The 16,575-nt window shown below is 35.2% G+C and overlaps 1 protein-coding gene across 2 annotated transcripts in view; it reads left to right on the top strand.

The window, feature by feature from the left end:
• Window positions 1-16,575, top strand: part of LOC114333316 (protein MTSS 1) — a 262,400-nt gene that overhangs the window by 113,626 nt on the left and 132,199 nt on the right. For both annotated transcript variants that reach the window (XM_050658843.1, XM_050658844.1), the window contains exon 5: window positions 1,724-1,815. In XM_050658843.1, coding sequence (XP_050514800.1) covers window positions 1,724-1,815 — 92 coding nt within the window. The remainder of the gene's footprint in view (window positions 1-1,723; window positions 1,816-16,575) is intronic.

The following is a 16,575-nucleotide window of genomic DNA, read 5'->3' as shown; positions in this document are numbered from 1 at the left end:
TATAACGAAATTAATATAATAAAGGCCCAAAGAAGTTTTTTAATTTTACAAGAATGTCTAAAAAATCTTTTCAGGAATTACTAGTAAGTATTATAGAGCCGTGTTCAAGAAATAACACCGTTATGAGGGAAAGCATATCACATAAGAAAAACTATTTATAACGCTAAGAGGGGGTCCATTCTGTGGTACACCACTGAGCAAATACAGGTGTTAAATTGATACCCCTCTATTATACCCCATTTATTGGGAAATAGTGATGTTTCACAAATTAACATTAACAAAAACATTATTCAAATTAAAGCCAAAGTACGTATCGAGAAAGACGAAAACCAGAATATACAAATAAGAGCAACAGTCACCTACGGATGTGAGACATGGGTGCTGAATAAAACAGAAGAAGAAATGATAGAGAGTTGAGAACGGAACATACTGAGCGCTATTTTCAGGGAAAAGAATAAAGATACAGAAGACGGCTGGCATAGAAGCACCAATCAAGAATTAAGGATGCTTTACGAGGAACCAAGTATAACAAGATACACAAAATCATAAAGAATCAGGTGGGCAGGTCATGTTGAGGGGATGGATAAGGAAAGAATGCCAAATATGGTACTGCTAAGAAGACCAGTTGGGACTAGGAGACGAGGTAGAATAAGAAAAAGACTGCAAGAAAGTTTCAGGAATATAATAGTATCGATGGAAATTACACACTGGAAAGAGGAGGCGAAAAATAGGATATAGTGTAGAACTATAGTTCAGCCATTTTTACATACCTAGACATCAAATAAAATTATATATAAGTTGTTAGTATAAACTGTATTATGTAAAATTGTAAATACAAGGCCTGTAGAGCATAATAAATAAGGTAAGATAACTGTTTATTATCTTTATTTTTATGGAGTCAATAATTTTATTTTTATTAAAGTCAATCCTTCTGACAAATAACTCAAGTCAAGTCAAACTGGTCAGTGGTTACAGATTTGAAAATTATGTTTGAATGTTTGTGAAATTAGTTTCAAAGAGTTTGAAAAATAATTTATTTAGTAGATTACTTTTTTTCCAGATAGAAATGTACCTAATCAAGTTGCCCTTTAAGATATAAGATAAAAAAATTAAAAATACAATGAGTCCCATATAAAAATAATTTGATATGGGAATAAAAAATTTAAGTCAAAATATAAATAGTTCAAGTCTGTAATTTCCATCATTAAACAAGCTTTGTCAACACTCACAACAAAACTCGATAGAAAACAGCTCAAACGTCTCTGTTGTACCACGATACACGCATTTATGATATGTGCCGTCGAAGTCGTATCGACGATTGGCGGCATATGGGTTCTAGGATGGGTCGCGGAAACGTCGATGCAATGAAAATTTTAAGAGCGCCTGGTGTGTGTCACTGCATCAAAGTATAGTAAGGGATGCGTCGCTTTCGACATCTCAGCGGGGGTTCAGTCGACGTACGCCGCCCCGTCTGTGTTAGTGCTACTCGTTGTTGTTTATGCGGTTCCATTCGTTTGTAGCTCTATCTCTGTAAGTGCCATATACTACTCGAATTATTTTACGTTCCTACTAAAACTTGCTAAATCTATATTCCATGTTTTCTCAAGAATCCCGATAACCCAATAAATAAATTTAATACAATATGATTGAACGCACAATCTTGATTAAATTTTAGAACTACACATAACATTAATAACTATTTTGGTGTGTTTTATTTTTTTAGCGTTATAATGGAGTGCCTGATAATACCATTGCAAGAAAAACTGGAAGAATGGAAGAAAACCGTCGTGAATTTGGATAAGGATCATGCAAGAGGTTAGTTTCTATAAAAATACCTAAAAATACATTTCTATTGTTTTCGTACAGAATCTTAAGGTTTAGAATAACAACAAATATTATTGTCAATAATTTTTAAGTTTATTATTAATTAGATTATATTATTCCATTTAATTTTCTCAGAGATTGATTAGAGATCAATGTTGATATTTTTTTGTCGTCAGATACACACACTATCTCTAGATCTATCTTTCAAAATATCAAGATGAGACTGGTGAATGCCTTTGTATTCTCAATATTTCTATACGGGGCAGAGACTCTTCGCGCACGCGAGCGTAAAAAAATTGATACCTTTGAGATGTGATGCTGGAGAAGAATGCTATGCATTCCTTAGACAGTTCATAGGACAAACGTTTCCATTCTAACCCAACTCGAGATTAAAAAAAGGCTGCCCACCATATAGCCCAATAAATGACCATTTTGGAGTGTAATTTCCAGGGGCAACTCCTAATTGCATGAAAATTTGGATTTAGGTTCTACTTACCTTCCACTTCAAAGTTGAATTTGTGCCGTAGGTTGCTTTTACTTGGGGGGTGACATTTACCCCTTCTCGGGGGGTGAAAAACGCGTGTTTAAAATAAGGCCAGAAATGGGTAAATTGACTTATTTTAAGCATCTTTTGTTCTATAAAGTTTTTTACGTAAGTCAATACTTTTCGAGTTATTCGCGATTTAAAATGTTGGTTTTTCGACAAAAATACTACGTTTTCAGACCGTTTTTCCCAAATAACTCAAAAAGTAAATATTTTATCGAAAAAAATATTTTTAGCAAAAGTGTAGCCTATAAAAAAACGAAAAAAATGCTGTAAAGTCTACAAATTGAGTAGAAGCAAAGTTGTAGCTCATGAAAAATACGTTCTTATTCGTCTAATTCCAAATCGAATAATTCAACGCGAAATCACCGAAGAAAGAAGCGTTTTTCGGGAAAACCTTATTAACATTTTTAAAGCATTGAAAAAAAGCTTATTATTTGTTTTTTACAAAAGTTTACAGCATCAAAAATAAACGAGTTACACTGAAAAAAAAAGTTGGCCCCTTTTTTTTGGTAAAAAAAATCGTGAAAACCTCCCTCTATTTAGCACCCTAAATGAAAGTAATCGTTTGGCTTTACCATCTATTTTAACTGTATGTGTATTGTTTATATGATCTGTAAGTTTGATTGGTTTGAAGTGCTTATTTTTAAAAACATTTGGTTTTATAGTAAAAAAAAATTTCTAAAAATTTTTGAAAAATTTCATTTTTTCAAAATAACTTAAAAAGTATTACTGATAAGAAAAATCTTAAAGAGTAAAAAAATGTAGGTTTTACTATTATAAATATGCTAGTTTCATTTTGTTTCTCCGTAAGACAAAAATTGGTTAAGATATGGCTGTTCAAAATTTGCATACACTAGTGATTAGTGACCCATTCAAGCTTTCTCAATTATAACCCTTTCAAAAATAAACACTTTAAACCGGTGAGACTGACAGATCATATAAAAAATAAATAGGTAAGTAAATTGCTTGTAAAGCGGTAGCGATTAATTTCATTTGGGGAGCTAAACTAAACACGGCGAGATTTTCATGATTTTTTACAAAAAAAAAGAGAGCCAACTTTATTTTAAGCGTAACTCGCTTACTTTTAATGCTAAAACTTTTGTTAACAATTAAAACAAAGCTTTTTATAAACACTTTAAAAAAGTTTAAATGGGGTTTTCCAGGAAAGTGCTTAATTTTTCGGTGATTTCACCTTGAAATATTCGATTTGGAATTAGACGAATAAGAACGTATTTTTCATAAGCTACAACTTTGTTTTTATTTGATTGATAGACTTTACTGATACACCATTTTTTGGGTTTTTTATAAGCTACACTTTTGCTAAGGATATTTTTTTCGATAAAATATTTACTTTTTGAGTTATTTGCGAAAAACCGTCTGAAAACGTAGTTTTTTTGTCGAAAAATCAACATTTTCAATGGCAAATAACTCGAAAAGTATTGACTTACGTAAAACAACTCTATAGAACAAAAGTTGCTTAAAATCAGTCAATTTATCCATTTCCGGTCTTATCTTGAACGTATGTTTTTTCACCCCCGAGAAGGGGTGACTATCACCCCTCAAGTAAAAGCAACCAACGGCACAATTTCAACTTTGAAGTGGAGGGTAAGTAGAACCTAAATCAAAATTTTCATGCAATTCGGAATTGCCCCTGAAAATTACACGGTATCGCCGAATTTCCCGTTCATTTACTGGGCTAATATGTCTGCAACGAATTCTGCAATTCTTCTGTCACGTTGTTCGCATAGGTGACGATAGTTTGAAAGGATTAATTGTTTCTGGAAACGTTCCGGGGAGAAGATCCAGAGGACGATCACCAACTAGATGGTCCGGCCAAATTAAGAATTCAGCTGGAAACTCATTCTTCGAAGCTCTTAGAGCAGCTGAAGATAGAGACCAATGGAGAAACATTGTTAGGAATATTGGAAGAAATCACGATCCTCAGTAATTGGGAAACGACAAGAGAGAGAGAGAGAGTGATACACACACAAAACAAAAGTAAATACCAGCTCCAGGGGACATGAGATTCCCGGAGTAGAGCATTTTTAAGAGTGTCCGAAGATCAAAGAGGTTTCACCTCGTGGAGACGGTACTTCACTGACCCCAAAGCTACCTTCGTCCTCCACCTAATCGCAGAAATAACGTTGAGGAGACTTTACTTGTTTTGGGTCCCCTGAGAAATGGAGCCTCTGAGAGGCCTTACTGCGGTGATGCCGCTTTCGTAGGGGCGGCGTTATGAGCCTTTCTCCTTATTTACCTTTCTTTTTGTGAATTCTCTAGAATTTCCAGTGCCCATCCATCGAGCCAGTGACCTTGATTTTGACCTTGGTCAATTGCTCTCCGCACTAGGGTGTTGTGTGTGCCGGACCATTCACTGCAGATTTGGCAAACGCTGTTTGCTTACCTTGCCAGCCGACCACCTGGAGGGTTTGGACACCAAGCCCGTGCCTAACGGTACACGGCCTCAGTGCTCAGGAATCGCTCTTGCTTCATTTGGGGTACCTTGGTGGTGGGAAAAGAATTCTGTGGTTTTTTGGATGACCTACAAACGGAAATTGATTAAATGGTGTGAAGTAGTAGTGAAGTTAACCTAGGGAGTGATGCATGCATTCACAAGTGCAGAGTGCCCCCACATACCTCGTGTATGTGTTTTTGTATTTGTTTTTTTTTTTAATCGATGGATTCGACCGTTACTTGATGGAAGTTCATTTTATCTCACAATAAAACACTGAAAACTTTTGTTTTCTATACTTCCACAAAATTTATTATTTACAACTATGTGACTACAGCTGTTTCGACAGATCGCCTTTCTCAAGTGATATAATTTACAATGTGTTTGCCTTTTTAAGTCTCGTAACTGAAGAGGTTGAGGAGTGGGGAGCTGTTTGTCTCGAGTTGGTCATTCAGAATTATATCTGTATTTTTCAGTTTATTAATTTCCATAGATTCTAAAAAAGTTAGCTTAAGGCCTTTATTTTGGATATGCAGAATTTGAAACTCTTCATTGAAAGAATGATTATGATCTAGAAGGTGAAGTGCGTATGTAGAAGTGTCTGTTTTTTTATTGTTGAAAGCCCTTTTGTGTTCTGCTATCCGTTTGTCAAAAGTTCTGGCAGTTTGACCGATGTACGTTTTCGGACAGTCACCACAAGTTAGTTTGTACACACCACTCTTAGTTGCTTTCTATTTCGGCTTTTATTGTTCTTAATATATTTGCTTAAGTTGTTGTTAGTTCTGAAAGCTGGTGTTATTCCTTTCTTCTTTATGTATCTGGCTATTTTTGTTGTTATTTTGCCAGTATATGTAAGAGAGCAGAAGGTACTGGGTTCTTTCTGTGGTGGTGGATACACTAATTTCAGGGCTTTCTTATGGAGTTTTTGATTTAAAATTTTGTTAACTGTTTGTTCGTTATAGCCATTGTTTACTGCTATTTGTTTAATGATGTTTAGTTATATCTCGAAGTTATTTCTTGTCATGGGAATTTCTGTTAGTCTATGCATCATGCTATGGTAGGCTGCTAATTTGTGTTGTGTAAGATGGGATGATGAATTGTGTATAGTTGTGTCAGTATGGGTAGGTTTATGATATACGGAGAACTCATGTTGGTTGTGTAGTCTGGTAATCGTTAAATTTGAAAGTTGATGGAGTTATTCTGTTCTGTTTCTATTGTAAACTCAATATTATTATGAAGTGAATTAATGTATGATAGAAATTGGTCAAGTTGTCTGTTAGTACAGCTGGTAATACCAGCTTTCAGAACTAACAACAACGTAAGCAAATATATTAAGAACAATAAAAGCCGAAAGAGAAAGCAACTACAGAGTGGTGTGTACAAACTAACTTGTAGTGACTATCCGAAAACGTACATCGGTCAAACTGGCAGAACATTTGACAAACGGATAGCAGAACACAAAAGGGCTTTCAATAATAGAAAAACAGACACTTCTACATACGCACTTCACCTTCTAGATCATAATCATTCTTTCAATGAAGAGTTTCAAATTCTGCATATCCAAAATAAAGGCCTTAAGCTATCTTTTTTAAGAATCTATGGAAATTAATAAACTGAAAAATACAGATATAATTCTGAATGACCAACTCGAGACAAACAGCTCCCCACTCCTCAACCTCTTCAGTTAGATGCTTAAAAAGGCAAACACATTGTAAATTATATCACTTGAGAAAGGCGCTCTGTCGAAACAGCTGTAGTGACATAGTTGTAAATAATAAATTTTGTGGAAGTATAGAAAACAAAAGTTTTCAGTGTTTTATTGTGAGATAAAATGAACTTCCATCAAGTAACGGTCGAATCCATCAATTAATAATAAATCTGTTGATTTTCACAAAATTTTTACCAAAAATTTCATTTTTTTGATTTCTGAGTGATACCAAAAATTCAAAAATCATTAAAAATAAAAAAATTGACGTTGTGACCTCGTGAAACTCATAAGCTAATTAAATCTTTTTGAATTTTTTGTTTCGTATGATCTAGTGACGAGTTCTGATGTCCACCGCAAAATCCATTTTTTTGTGAGCTGCCTGTCAAAATTTGTCACCAATGACTTACTTTTCAATATTTTGGTTTGAATTTTTTTCTAATTATTCTTTGAATTGTACTTAATATGCTTATTTAATTTAAAAATAAAATAATTGTACCATAGCTTCGAAAAAAATTCACAAAAATGTGCTTGATATGTTGATTTCAAACCATACCCCCCTTCTTAACCTAGGAAGTGAGACATGCATTCCCAAGTGCAGAGTGTCCAGAGATGCCTCGTGTATGTGTTTTTGTATTTGTTTTTTTTTTTTTTTTCATTAAACTAACTATCCAATTTTATTAACTAACCTATCCGACTACTTTACATGCACACTAGCTAAAAAAAATGTGTCTGATAGACTTAAAGAATGCGTTTTACTGGATAAGAATTCAACATGGTATTATATATTTATGACACAGACTGTTAGTTTTCAACTAGCATAGGCGCCCATACACACGGGCAGGGGGGCCGTGCCCCCCCCCCCCAGCTTTTCGGGAAAGAACAAAAATTAAATTTATATTACATAAACGTATTTTTGTCAAAAAATTATTGGATAATTTTGAGAGATAAATTGGAAACAACAATTTATTAATAAAAAAATTCACATATTGGGTAATTAATAGTTTAACAGAAAATATGTGTGTCTGCGACAGCGGTCTATATGCATAATACACATTTCGCACAGTCACGGTATGCTATTAACGAAAACATTGAAAGAGATTAGAAACGTGGGAACATAATATATACTGTAATCGACACCCAAAATTACAAATTAAATGAATCATTTATAATACTGCAAAGAAAATCATGTCAGCAAGAAATCCGATCTCTGACCGATAATCACTAATGAGCCATTTGTCTTTAAAGAACTACACTATTAAAGATAAAGTGTAAAATCTGTGAAGTGATTATATTTTGTTATATTAAGTTTTGTGTACACCGAATAGAACCATTTTCATAAGCAGAAATAAATTCATATTGAAAAATAATTTTTAAAATTGATTGAACATAGTTAGTCAAATTTTAATTTGCAAAAGTATTTTTTTAGTAAGTAGATTATTTTAAAGTGTACATTATGATGAACAGAACAATTTTATTTAAATGAAAAACAGGTGATCTTTCATGACGAATGAGTGTTATATACAGGGTGTCACAAAAGTAGCGGAAAGGTCTAATAATTCGCGAAATGAACATCGGATCGAAAAACTGAAAAATATGTGTTAAATATTTCTCAAAAATCTATGCGATGACACTAAAACTTCCACTTCAACCACTTTCACCACTTCAACCCCTGGGTGTGGAGCGGGGGGTAACTTTAAAATCTTAAATGGAACCCCTAATTTTTGTTGCAGATTTGGATTTTCCTTGTAAAAATAAGCAAATTTTATTCGAGACATTTTGCGAATTGAGGATAGAGAGCGCTATAATCGGAAAAAACGATATATCGTGATACCATAGCAAAATTATAGAAACGGTCTAATATCTCGAGAAATATACTTCCAAATGAAAAACTAAAAAACACGTGTTTAATATTTTTCAAAAGTCTATAGAATGACACCAAACAGGATTTTTCATTCCACACTCTGGAGGTGGGGGTGAGAGTTAACTTTAAAATCTTCAAAAGGAACCCCCGTTTTTTATTGCAGATTGAGTTTCCTCCTCAAAAAATAAGTAAAATTTATTCGAAACTTTTTTTAGAATTGTTGACGGATGGCGCTATAATCGGAAAATGCGATTTATTCCAACGATTCTAAAAATGTTTGGAATATATGTGACTTATTTTTCATAAGGATTCTAAATCTGCAAAAATAAAGGGGGCTCCTTTTTAAGATTTTAAAGTAAAAACTTGGTTCGACACATACTCATGGTTAGTCTACTCGCCAAAGTCGAAGGCAGGGCTTTGCAAGCATTGTATTCTTTTCAAACGGGTTTTAAAGAGAGGCGCAACTTTTGTGGTACCCATGACATTTCCATTTAAAAACTTGGTCTAGTATTTAAATGTATGAATAATTTCTCACAACAGGGTTCAAACTAGGTTTTTTAGGTGGTTTAAACTACAGTAGACTCCCTCTATAACGAGAACTGAAATGGTAGACTAATTATCTCGTTATAAGCGGATCTCGTTATATCAAACAACAATAATATGATGCCTTGTTTTGATGCCTCTTACGTAGTTTATTAGGTGTCGATGGTCAACCTGAACAGTAAACAATGAGACTTCGCCGTCATAAATTGTAAATTTCCTATAATATTCAACATCGGTCGATAAACAGGCAGAAGTTTACAGGTGGCCGAGTTTATTACAGCACTGGCCTCGATAATAAGACAGATGTTGGGCATTTCTATGTACAGGCAGTTGGGGCATTTATTTATGACCATTACAACGCTAAAAACAGGTAAAGACACGTATTCTTCGATTTCAATTTTCCTCGTTGTAACCAAATATGCCTCGTTATAGAGCGTTATAGTTCAATAGGAATTTCATGGGACACCTAATGTACCTCGTTATAAGCGAAACCTCGTTATATCCGTGTTCGTTATAGAGAGAGTCTACTGTATATATTGTCATCCGAAATATACAAAATGTAATGTGCAACATCTTCACGTTTGGCCCCCCCCTAAAAATTTTTATATGGGCGCCCTTGTCAACTAGATATACGCACTATAAATGGCAACACTGCGTCCACGCTGCCCAACTAATGTCGCGCCATGTTCATTCGGTCATTCGTCATTCTAGATTCTAGTCTAGAGAGTCTAGAGTGGCAATCCAACTCATTCTCATAAGCAATGTTGCCGATTTTAGTGCTTCTTTCATTGAGCATGAGCGATCTTATTAAACTTATCTTTTGTATGTTCCAGAAAGTAATAAACCAGTACCATTATTAAAAGAACAGTTTATATAATTATTACATGTTATTGCGCTGGCCAATTTTTTTGTGACACGCTCACAGGAAAATACAGCGTGTTTTATATGTTCGTTCATCGGTAATCTTTCATTTTTCCCACTGTAGTCAAACACTAAACAATCTGTATTGTATATATGACAAAGGAGTACGTTTTAGAAAATAAGAATATCAGAAAAACATCTTAATAGAAAGTTCATAAAAGAAGAATTTAACCAGTAAAAACCCTTCATCATATTTCAACGTAATTTTTTTGTTAATATTAATGTACTGACAGTGGCGTCGGGCCGGGGGGGCACGGGGGGGCACGTGCCCCCCCAACATTATGCAAAAAATAAAAAAATAATATAAATTATCTTTAAATTACGTATATGTATACACTAAAAGTTACGAATGAATAACTAATATAGATCCCCCGTTAGTCTATTTTTCTGTATGCATCTAATTTGATTCTGTGTGTGTAAAGTATGCGCGTGTTACAACTAAATTTACAAGTGCCGGTGAGCCGACTCTGGCCGGTTGCGCCCGAGCTGGAGCAGCCGATCGAATGCACCCGAGCCCAGCCGACGCCTGGCGGAGGGATATCATACCAGCTCAGTGCGCGTGTGTTGTGTTGTGTAGGTGGTCGCCACGTTTTATTCGTTCAATAAGCTTATTGTTACTAGCTGAGCTGCTATTGTTTGTGTAATTTTTGCGGATGTTCGTTTGTTATCATGTCTAAGAAACAGTCCTCTGTACTAACATTCTTTAAAAAACTTGGAAATTCAAGTGAAAGTGTAAATGAAGATAGACATTTAGCGGGAAGTAGCACTGGAGGTAGCGTTGGTGATGAATCGCCATCTTGTTTACGCCCAGATCGTGATGCTACATTCCAGGGCGAAAGTAGAGATCCTTCATTGGGAGTACAAAGTGCAGATATTGCAAAAGGAGCATTTCAGCCTGTTGATTGTTTTAAGGTAAGCAAGATTCAATCCAAATCGAGGCAGTTCAAAGAATCCTGGTACAGTGAATTTAATTGGGTCGAATATAGCCCCATTACAGACGCTGCATTTTGTTACCCATGCCGACTATTTTGTCAACATAAGTCTGGTCGCGGGGAGGAGTCATTCACTGAACTGGGCATGAACAATTGGAAGAAAGCTTTGGAAAAATTCAGGAAACATGAGAAGAGTGAAATGCATCAAAAATCTAAACAGTTTCTCAATGAGGATAGAAAAGCAGGAAGCACGGTAGCAGATTCGTTGTCCTCGGCACATACTAAAATGGTTGAGATGAATAGGAGGTATTTAAAATTCATAATTGAAAACATCCTATTCCTTGGAAAACAGAATCTTGCCTTAAGAGGACATGATGAGAGTACTGCTTCATTTAACAGGGGGAACTTTATAGAACTGCTAGAACTGAGATCTACTGAAATGGAGGAAGGAATCCAAACATTAATGAAATCCCCAGTCCATTCATACAAAAGTGCCCAGGTACAAAATGAGATAATAGATTGCATAAAAAGTGAAATGCTTCAACAAATTGTCCAAGAGGTGAGTGAGGCTTTGGCCTACTCAATTATTTGTGATGAAACTACGGATATTTCAACCCGTGAACAGCTTAGCATTTGCATTCGATACATTACTAAAATAGATGGACACATTAAAATCAATGAAAGGTTTTTGGGCTTCGTTGATGTGTCAGACACTACTGGTGAAAATTTACATCACACTATTAAACAGTATCTGCAGCAGTTGGGTATAAGCTTAAATAAAATGCACGGCCAGGCATATGATGGAGCTAGTAACATGAGCGGCAAATTCAAAGGTGTTGCCTCAAGGTTCCAAGAAGAAGAGCCTAAAGCTTTGTACACACACTGCCATGCCCACTTGCTTGATCTGGCTGTTCAGAGATTTTGTGAAGAAATAAGACAGCTTCGGAATTGCTTATCCATAGTAAATAACCTGTATAACTTAATTAATGCATCAGCTAACAGGTTTTCAATATTTGAATCAATATGTAAGCAAAGCGGAGAAACAAAAATGAAAAGACTGGTGAGCTTGTCTCGAACTAGATGGACAGTTCGACACAAAGCAATCCATGTAATTCTAGAGCAGCTCCCTGAAGTGTACGAAACTTTGGAAGTTATTGCAAACGATGTATCAAATCGTAAAATTGCAGCCGAAGCTGATGGTCTAGCCAAACAAATCAGCACATTTGAATTTGTATTCAGTTTAAAACTATTGCACAGCGTTTTGAGTCAGACTGATATACTCTCCAAAGAACTGCAGAGTGAATCTCTTGACATTTCTAAGGTTTTTGCAAAAGTTGAATCAGTCATTGACTGTTTAAAACTGGACAGAAATGATGATGGCTTTATTCAGATGTGGAATGAGTCAGAAGAACAGTGTAACAAATATGGTATGAAAGGTTTGTCAGTTGAAAGGCCTTCACTACCACGCAAACGGAAGATTCCGAAAAAACTTGAAGCTAGTAGTAGCTCTTCAGATGCTGCATTTCATCAATCACCTGAACAGATGTTCAAGACTGACATTTACTTTGCTGCTTTAGACACAGTAATTGTAAACTTGCAATCTCGTTTTTCCAAGAACGATTATGATAAAATCAACTGCATTGCCCAGTTACTATTTAATTGGACCGAAATTGACAACAACGCTGTTATGGCAATCCAAAAGTTTTATAACTTGTCTTTAAGTTTCTCTGCACATCTTAAGTTTTTTCACTGTTATGCAAAGAACAATTTTGTCAAAACAGACAAAGCAACCACAAGAGTAACGTTCCAAGAGTTGGCTGATTTTTTTATTGAGAATGATCTTCAAGCCAGTGCACCAGATGTTTGGCAGCTACTAGAAATATCACTGTCGTGGCCTATCACAACAGCAAGCGCAGAAAGATCGTTTTCTACACTACGAAGGCTAAAGACATTTTTCTACAACCACTATTCAAAGTGCACTTTTCTGCACGGTTTAATGTTAGCAAACTTGATATTTTCTCACAGTATAAGATATTTGACATTAGTGTGCAGAAAAGTGACGTTTCTGTGCCGCAAAGTGACGTTTCTGTGCCGCAAAGTTCTTTTCTGCACAGTTGACTACCTCATTCTGAGTAACGTTATATTCTGTTTACATCCGTGGACTACCGCATTCTGAGTAACGTTATATTCTGTTTACATCCGTGGTTAAACTTTAGACAAATATATAACCTATAAGACAATTATTATATTTAACTATAGCATAGAAACTAAATTATGGATGTTACAACTGTTTTATTTTACAATTTTATTCTTATTAAACATTTTATAATTATCAAATAACCAATAAGGATTTAGCAACCTGTGCAAGAGACGTCGAATGAAGTAGGTTTTGTGTAAATCCGTGACTGTATAAATATAATGTCAATAATGTGTAATAATTGTTTAAATTTAAACAAATTAAGGCAGTGCATTAATTTTTTAACTGATTTCTGTGTAATTTATTTAGGTATAAGGAATTTAAATTGATTAGTAAGTATTAATTAAATACAGTTTAAAATTTATCACATAGGTACCTATTATAATTAATCGTCGTTTGGAAATTGTGATTTTTATTTTTAGGAAAAACTGTGCTTGTAGAAAAAGTATAGTGTGAAACACGTGCAGAAAGGTAATTTCTCACTCGTTTGAATTGCGGCACTCGCTTGCGCTCATACCACAACTTTTCAAACTCGTGAGAAATTAGTACCTTTCTGCACTTGTTGCACAATATACTATTCTTCGAAGCACCATGACAGAAGACCGCTTAAGTGGGCTTGCCCTGATGTCTATTGAGCAAGAATTGACGTCTGAATACATGAAAGATAAAAAACTAGATCTGTTAGTTGACAGATTTTCAAATCTAGCCGATAGGAGGCTAATGCTTCATTAGAACTAACGAAAATTGGTTCGTTGAAAACCATTACTGTAGTTCTGTTCACCTTAAAACTTTGTCTTGTACACAAATTTGTTTTTGTGTTATAAATGTCCATGCAGTTATGTCTAGAATAGAATAAACTTGTATATTTTGAAATTGAGTCTTTTTACAATCCATCAATATAGTAAAAATTGATTAAAACCAATGTTTAACAAAAATACACATATACTTTACTTTAGTTCTTAAGTGGTAGTTTTCAAAAAAGTTTCCACGGGACCACCACTCCCCCCCCCCCCGTAGACCCCGTAGACCCCGTGCCCCCCCAAATTATTAGGTCACGCTACGCCTATGTGTACTGAGGAGCCCTAATAATTATTGCTTTCTGGAACAATATCTAATATTACTTAACGTTAATATGACTTAATCTTAATCCAATTAATAAAGTATATTTATCTATCTGTACCGCAGATCGTGCGCTGAGGAGAGGAGTTGCTCACATTCACATACACACATAAGTTAATTCATATTTTTGGCTTCCTTGTCGCCTTGAGATTACGTAACTCAACCGAAGATAAAAAAGTAGATCTTTATTTCCTGTCTGACTGAATTTTGGGAATTAATTAGCCCAAGTTTAGTACCACAAACAACAAGTCTGATAAAAATGTAAACAATTCAACAGTGCAGTGCCCAGTAAAACTATTAATACTATCGTTTTTTGAAAAATTTACATATCAGAGTATGATCTGACATAGTATATAGTATTACAACGGGATCAGCATTTTTTATTATTAAAGATTGAGCAGACAATTCAAATTACTAATAAGTAAAATATGTACTGTTTTATTGTACTCGTATCAGCGGCGGATCGGGGCACTACATATTGTTGATAATAATATTCGATGTTGTAAATATTCCTGGATATTACCCAGGGCTCTAACCTGGGATGTAATGTGGACATTACATCCACGTGTGTTAGAGCCCTGTTTTGACCTGGGTAATATCCAGGAATATTTACAACATCCAATATTAGATATTATCAACAATATGTATTGCCATTTAATAATTTGTAACATTTAAATTTAAAGGGTTTTTACCCAAAACATTTTGATGGCTCACGCTTGCATGCTATTGGTTTTTAACACTGACGATGGATTGTTTAATCCGAAAACGTTTTGTTAATGTGATGTAACCCTTATTAGTGTCTTTTAAATATACCTTTTACAAAGGATCCAGTATTTTTTTTTTGAAAAAAATACGTAATTCCTGTAGGCTTTAATGTAGATACAATAGATTTCTTTATCAGAACGTTTGATTTAACTGCAACTATGCGTTTATTTATTTTTATACACTTTAAGGATGTGACTCAGCCGATATCTAGAATACAAATATGTTTATAAAAATAACATGCTATCGCTATCACTACTAACTACAAAAAGAAATATCCGCCATTCTTCTGTGTGGGACGATATGCGGAAACTTAAATTAAAAGAACATGAAGCTTAGATTAAAAATAAAGAACAGAATTTGATGTCTCAGATTTAAGCAAAGACTTTAATGGAAAGATTCGCCAACACGAGCCCTAACAACATGGGCGCCCATATAAAAATTTTCAGGGGGGCCAGACGTGAAGATTTTGCACATTACATTTTGTACACTATAGATAACAATATATAGTTTAAAGCACCCGAAAAGCTAGGGGGGCACGCCCCCCTCCTCGTGACTATGGGCGCCCTTGCCTAATACAGTCCCTGCTCAATTTATTAGACTCACCCTAGAAATATCAGTTTTTTTTTCTTTGAAACACCTTAAAAGTATGTTCAAAGTCATACGGTACTCCTGAATGGGTTAAATAACAATTACTTAATAATCGTGCTACATAATTAAGTTAAAGGTGCTGAGACTTTTTGATTGAATTGTGAAAACTTGGCAGATAGCAATATAGACCAGGGCATTTAGCACTAAAAGCACCCGAATAAATAAATTTTTAAATACAGCACCTAGAAACTTGCAGTTTTTTGCATTATGTTCAGGATGACGTCAGGAAAAAAGTCTACTATTCAAAAATTGGTGGAAATGCATAATTGCACTGTAAAGTGCATAAAATGCATCCAAAATTGCATAAATATAAAAATTAAGTCAAAATCATTATACTAAGGAACAAAATTTACTATTTGGGGGTTTTTGGGGTCACTGAATACGATTACGCCATCAGAACTCACCCCCGGATCACTTGGTTCCCAAGGTTACGGCAAGAGACGTCATCTTCTAGAGATTAGATAGTTTTCGGCATTAAATCGATGCAAATGGATTTCTCACGGCTTTCAGGGGTCGCTAAATACGAATATGCCATCAGAATTACCGGACTACGAACTACGGAGTACCTGGTGCCCAGGGTCGCTACTAAGGCACGTCATCGTCTGCAGTTTCGAGGGATTTCGGCACTAAATTGATGTAACTGGACTACTCGGGTTGTTCCAGAGGTGGTTAAACAAGAAGATGCCATCAGCAGGACATACCTTAGGATCACCTGGTGCCCAAGGACACTCTAAGGGACGTCATCTTCTGGAGTTTCGAGGGTTTTCGTTATCAAATTGATGCAAACGGATCACTTATGGGTTTTTGAGGTCGCTAAACACGAATATGCCATCAAAATCAACTCCCTGCGTACCTGGAGTTTGAGAGATTTCGGCATTAAATTGATAAAAATGAATTACTCGGGGGTTTTTGAGTCGTTAAACACGAATATGCCATCAGAACAGACCACCGGATCACCTGGTGCCCAAAGTTACTACAAGGGACGTCATCTTCTGGAGTTTCGAGGGTTTTCAGTTTTACATTGATGCAAATGGATTACTTTCGTGGTTTTGCGGTCG

The sequence above is a fragment of the Diabrotica virgifera genome, chromosome 8 (assembly GCF_917563875.1).
Source record: "Diabrotica virgifera virgifera chromosome 8, PGI_DIABVI_V3a".
Taxonomy (NCBI): domain Eukaryota; kingdom Metazoa; phylum Arthropoda; class Insecta; order Coleoptera; family Chrysomelidae; genus Diabrotica; species Diabrotica virgifera.
Note: the sequence above shows the minus strand (reverse complement) of the source record. Positions and strands in the feature narration are given on the sequence as shown.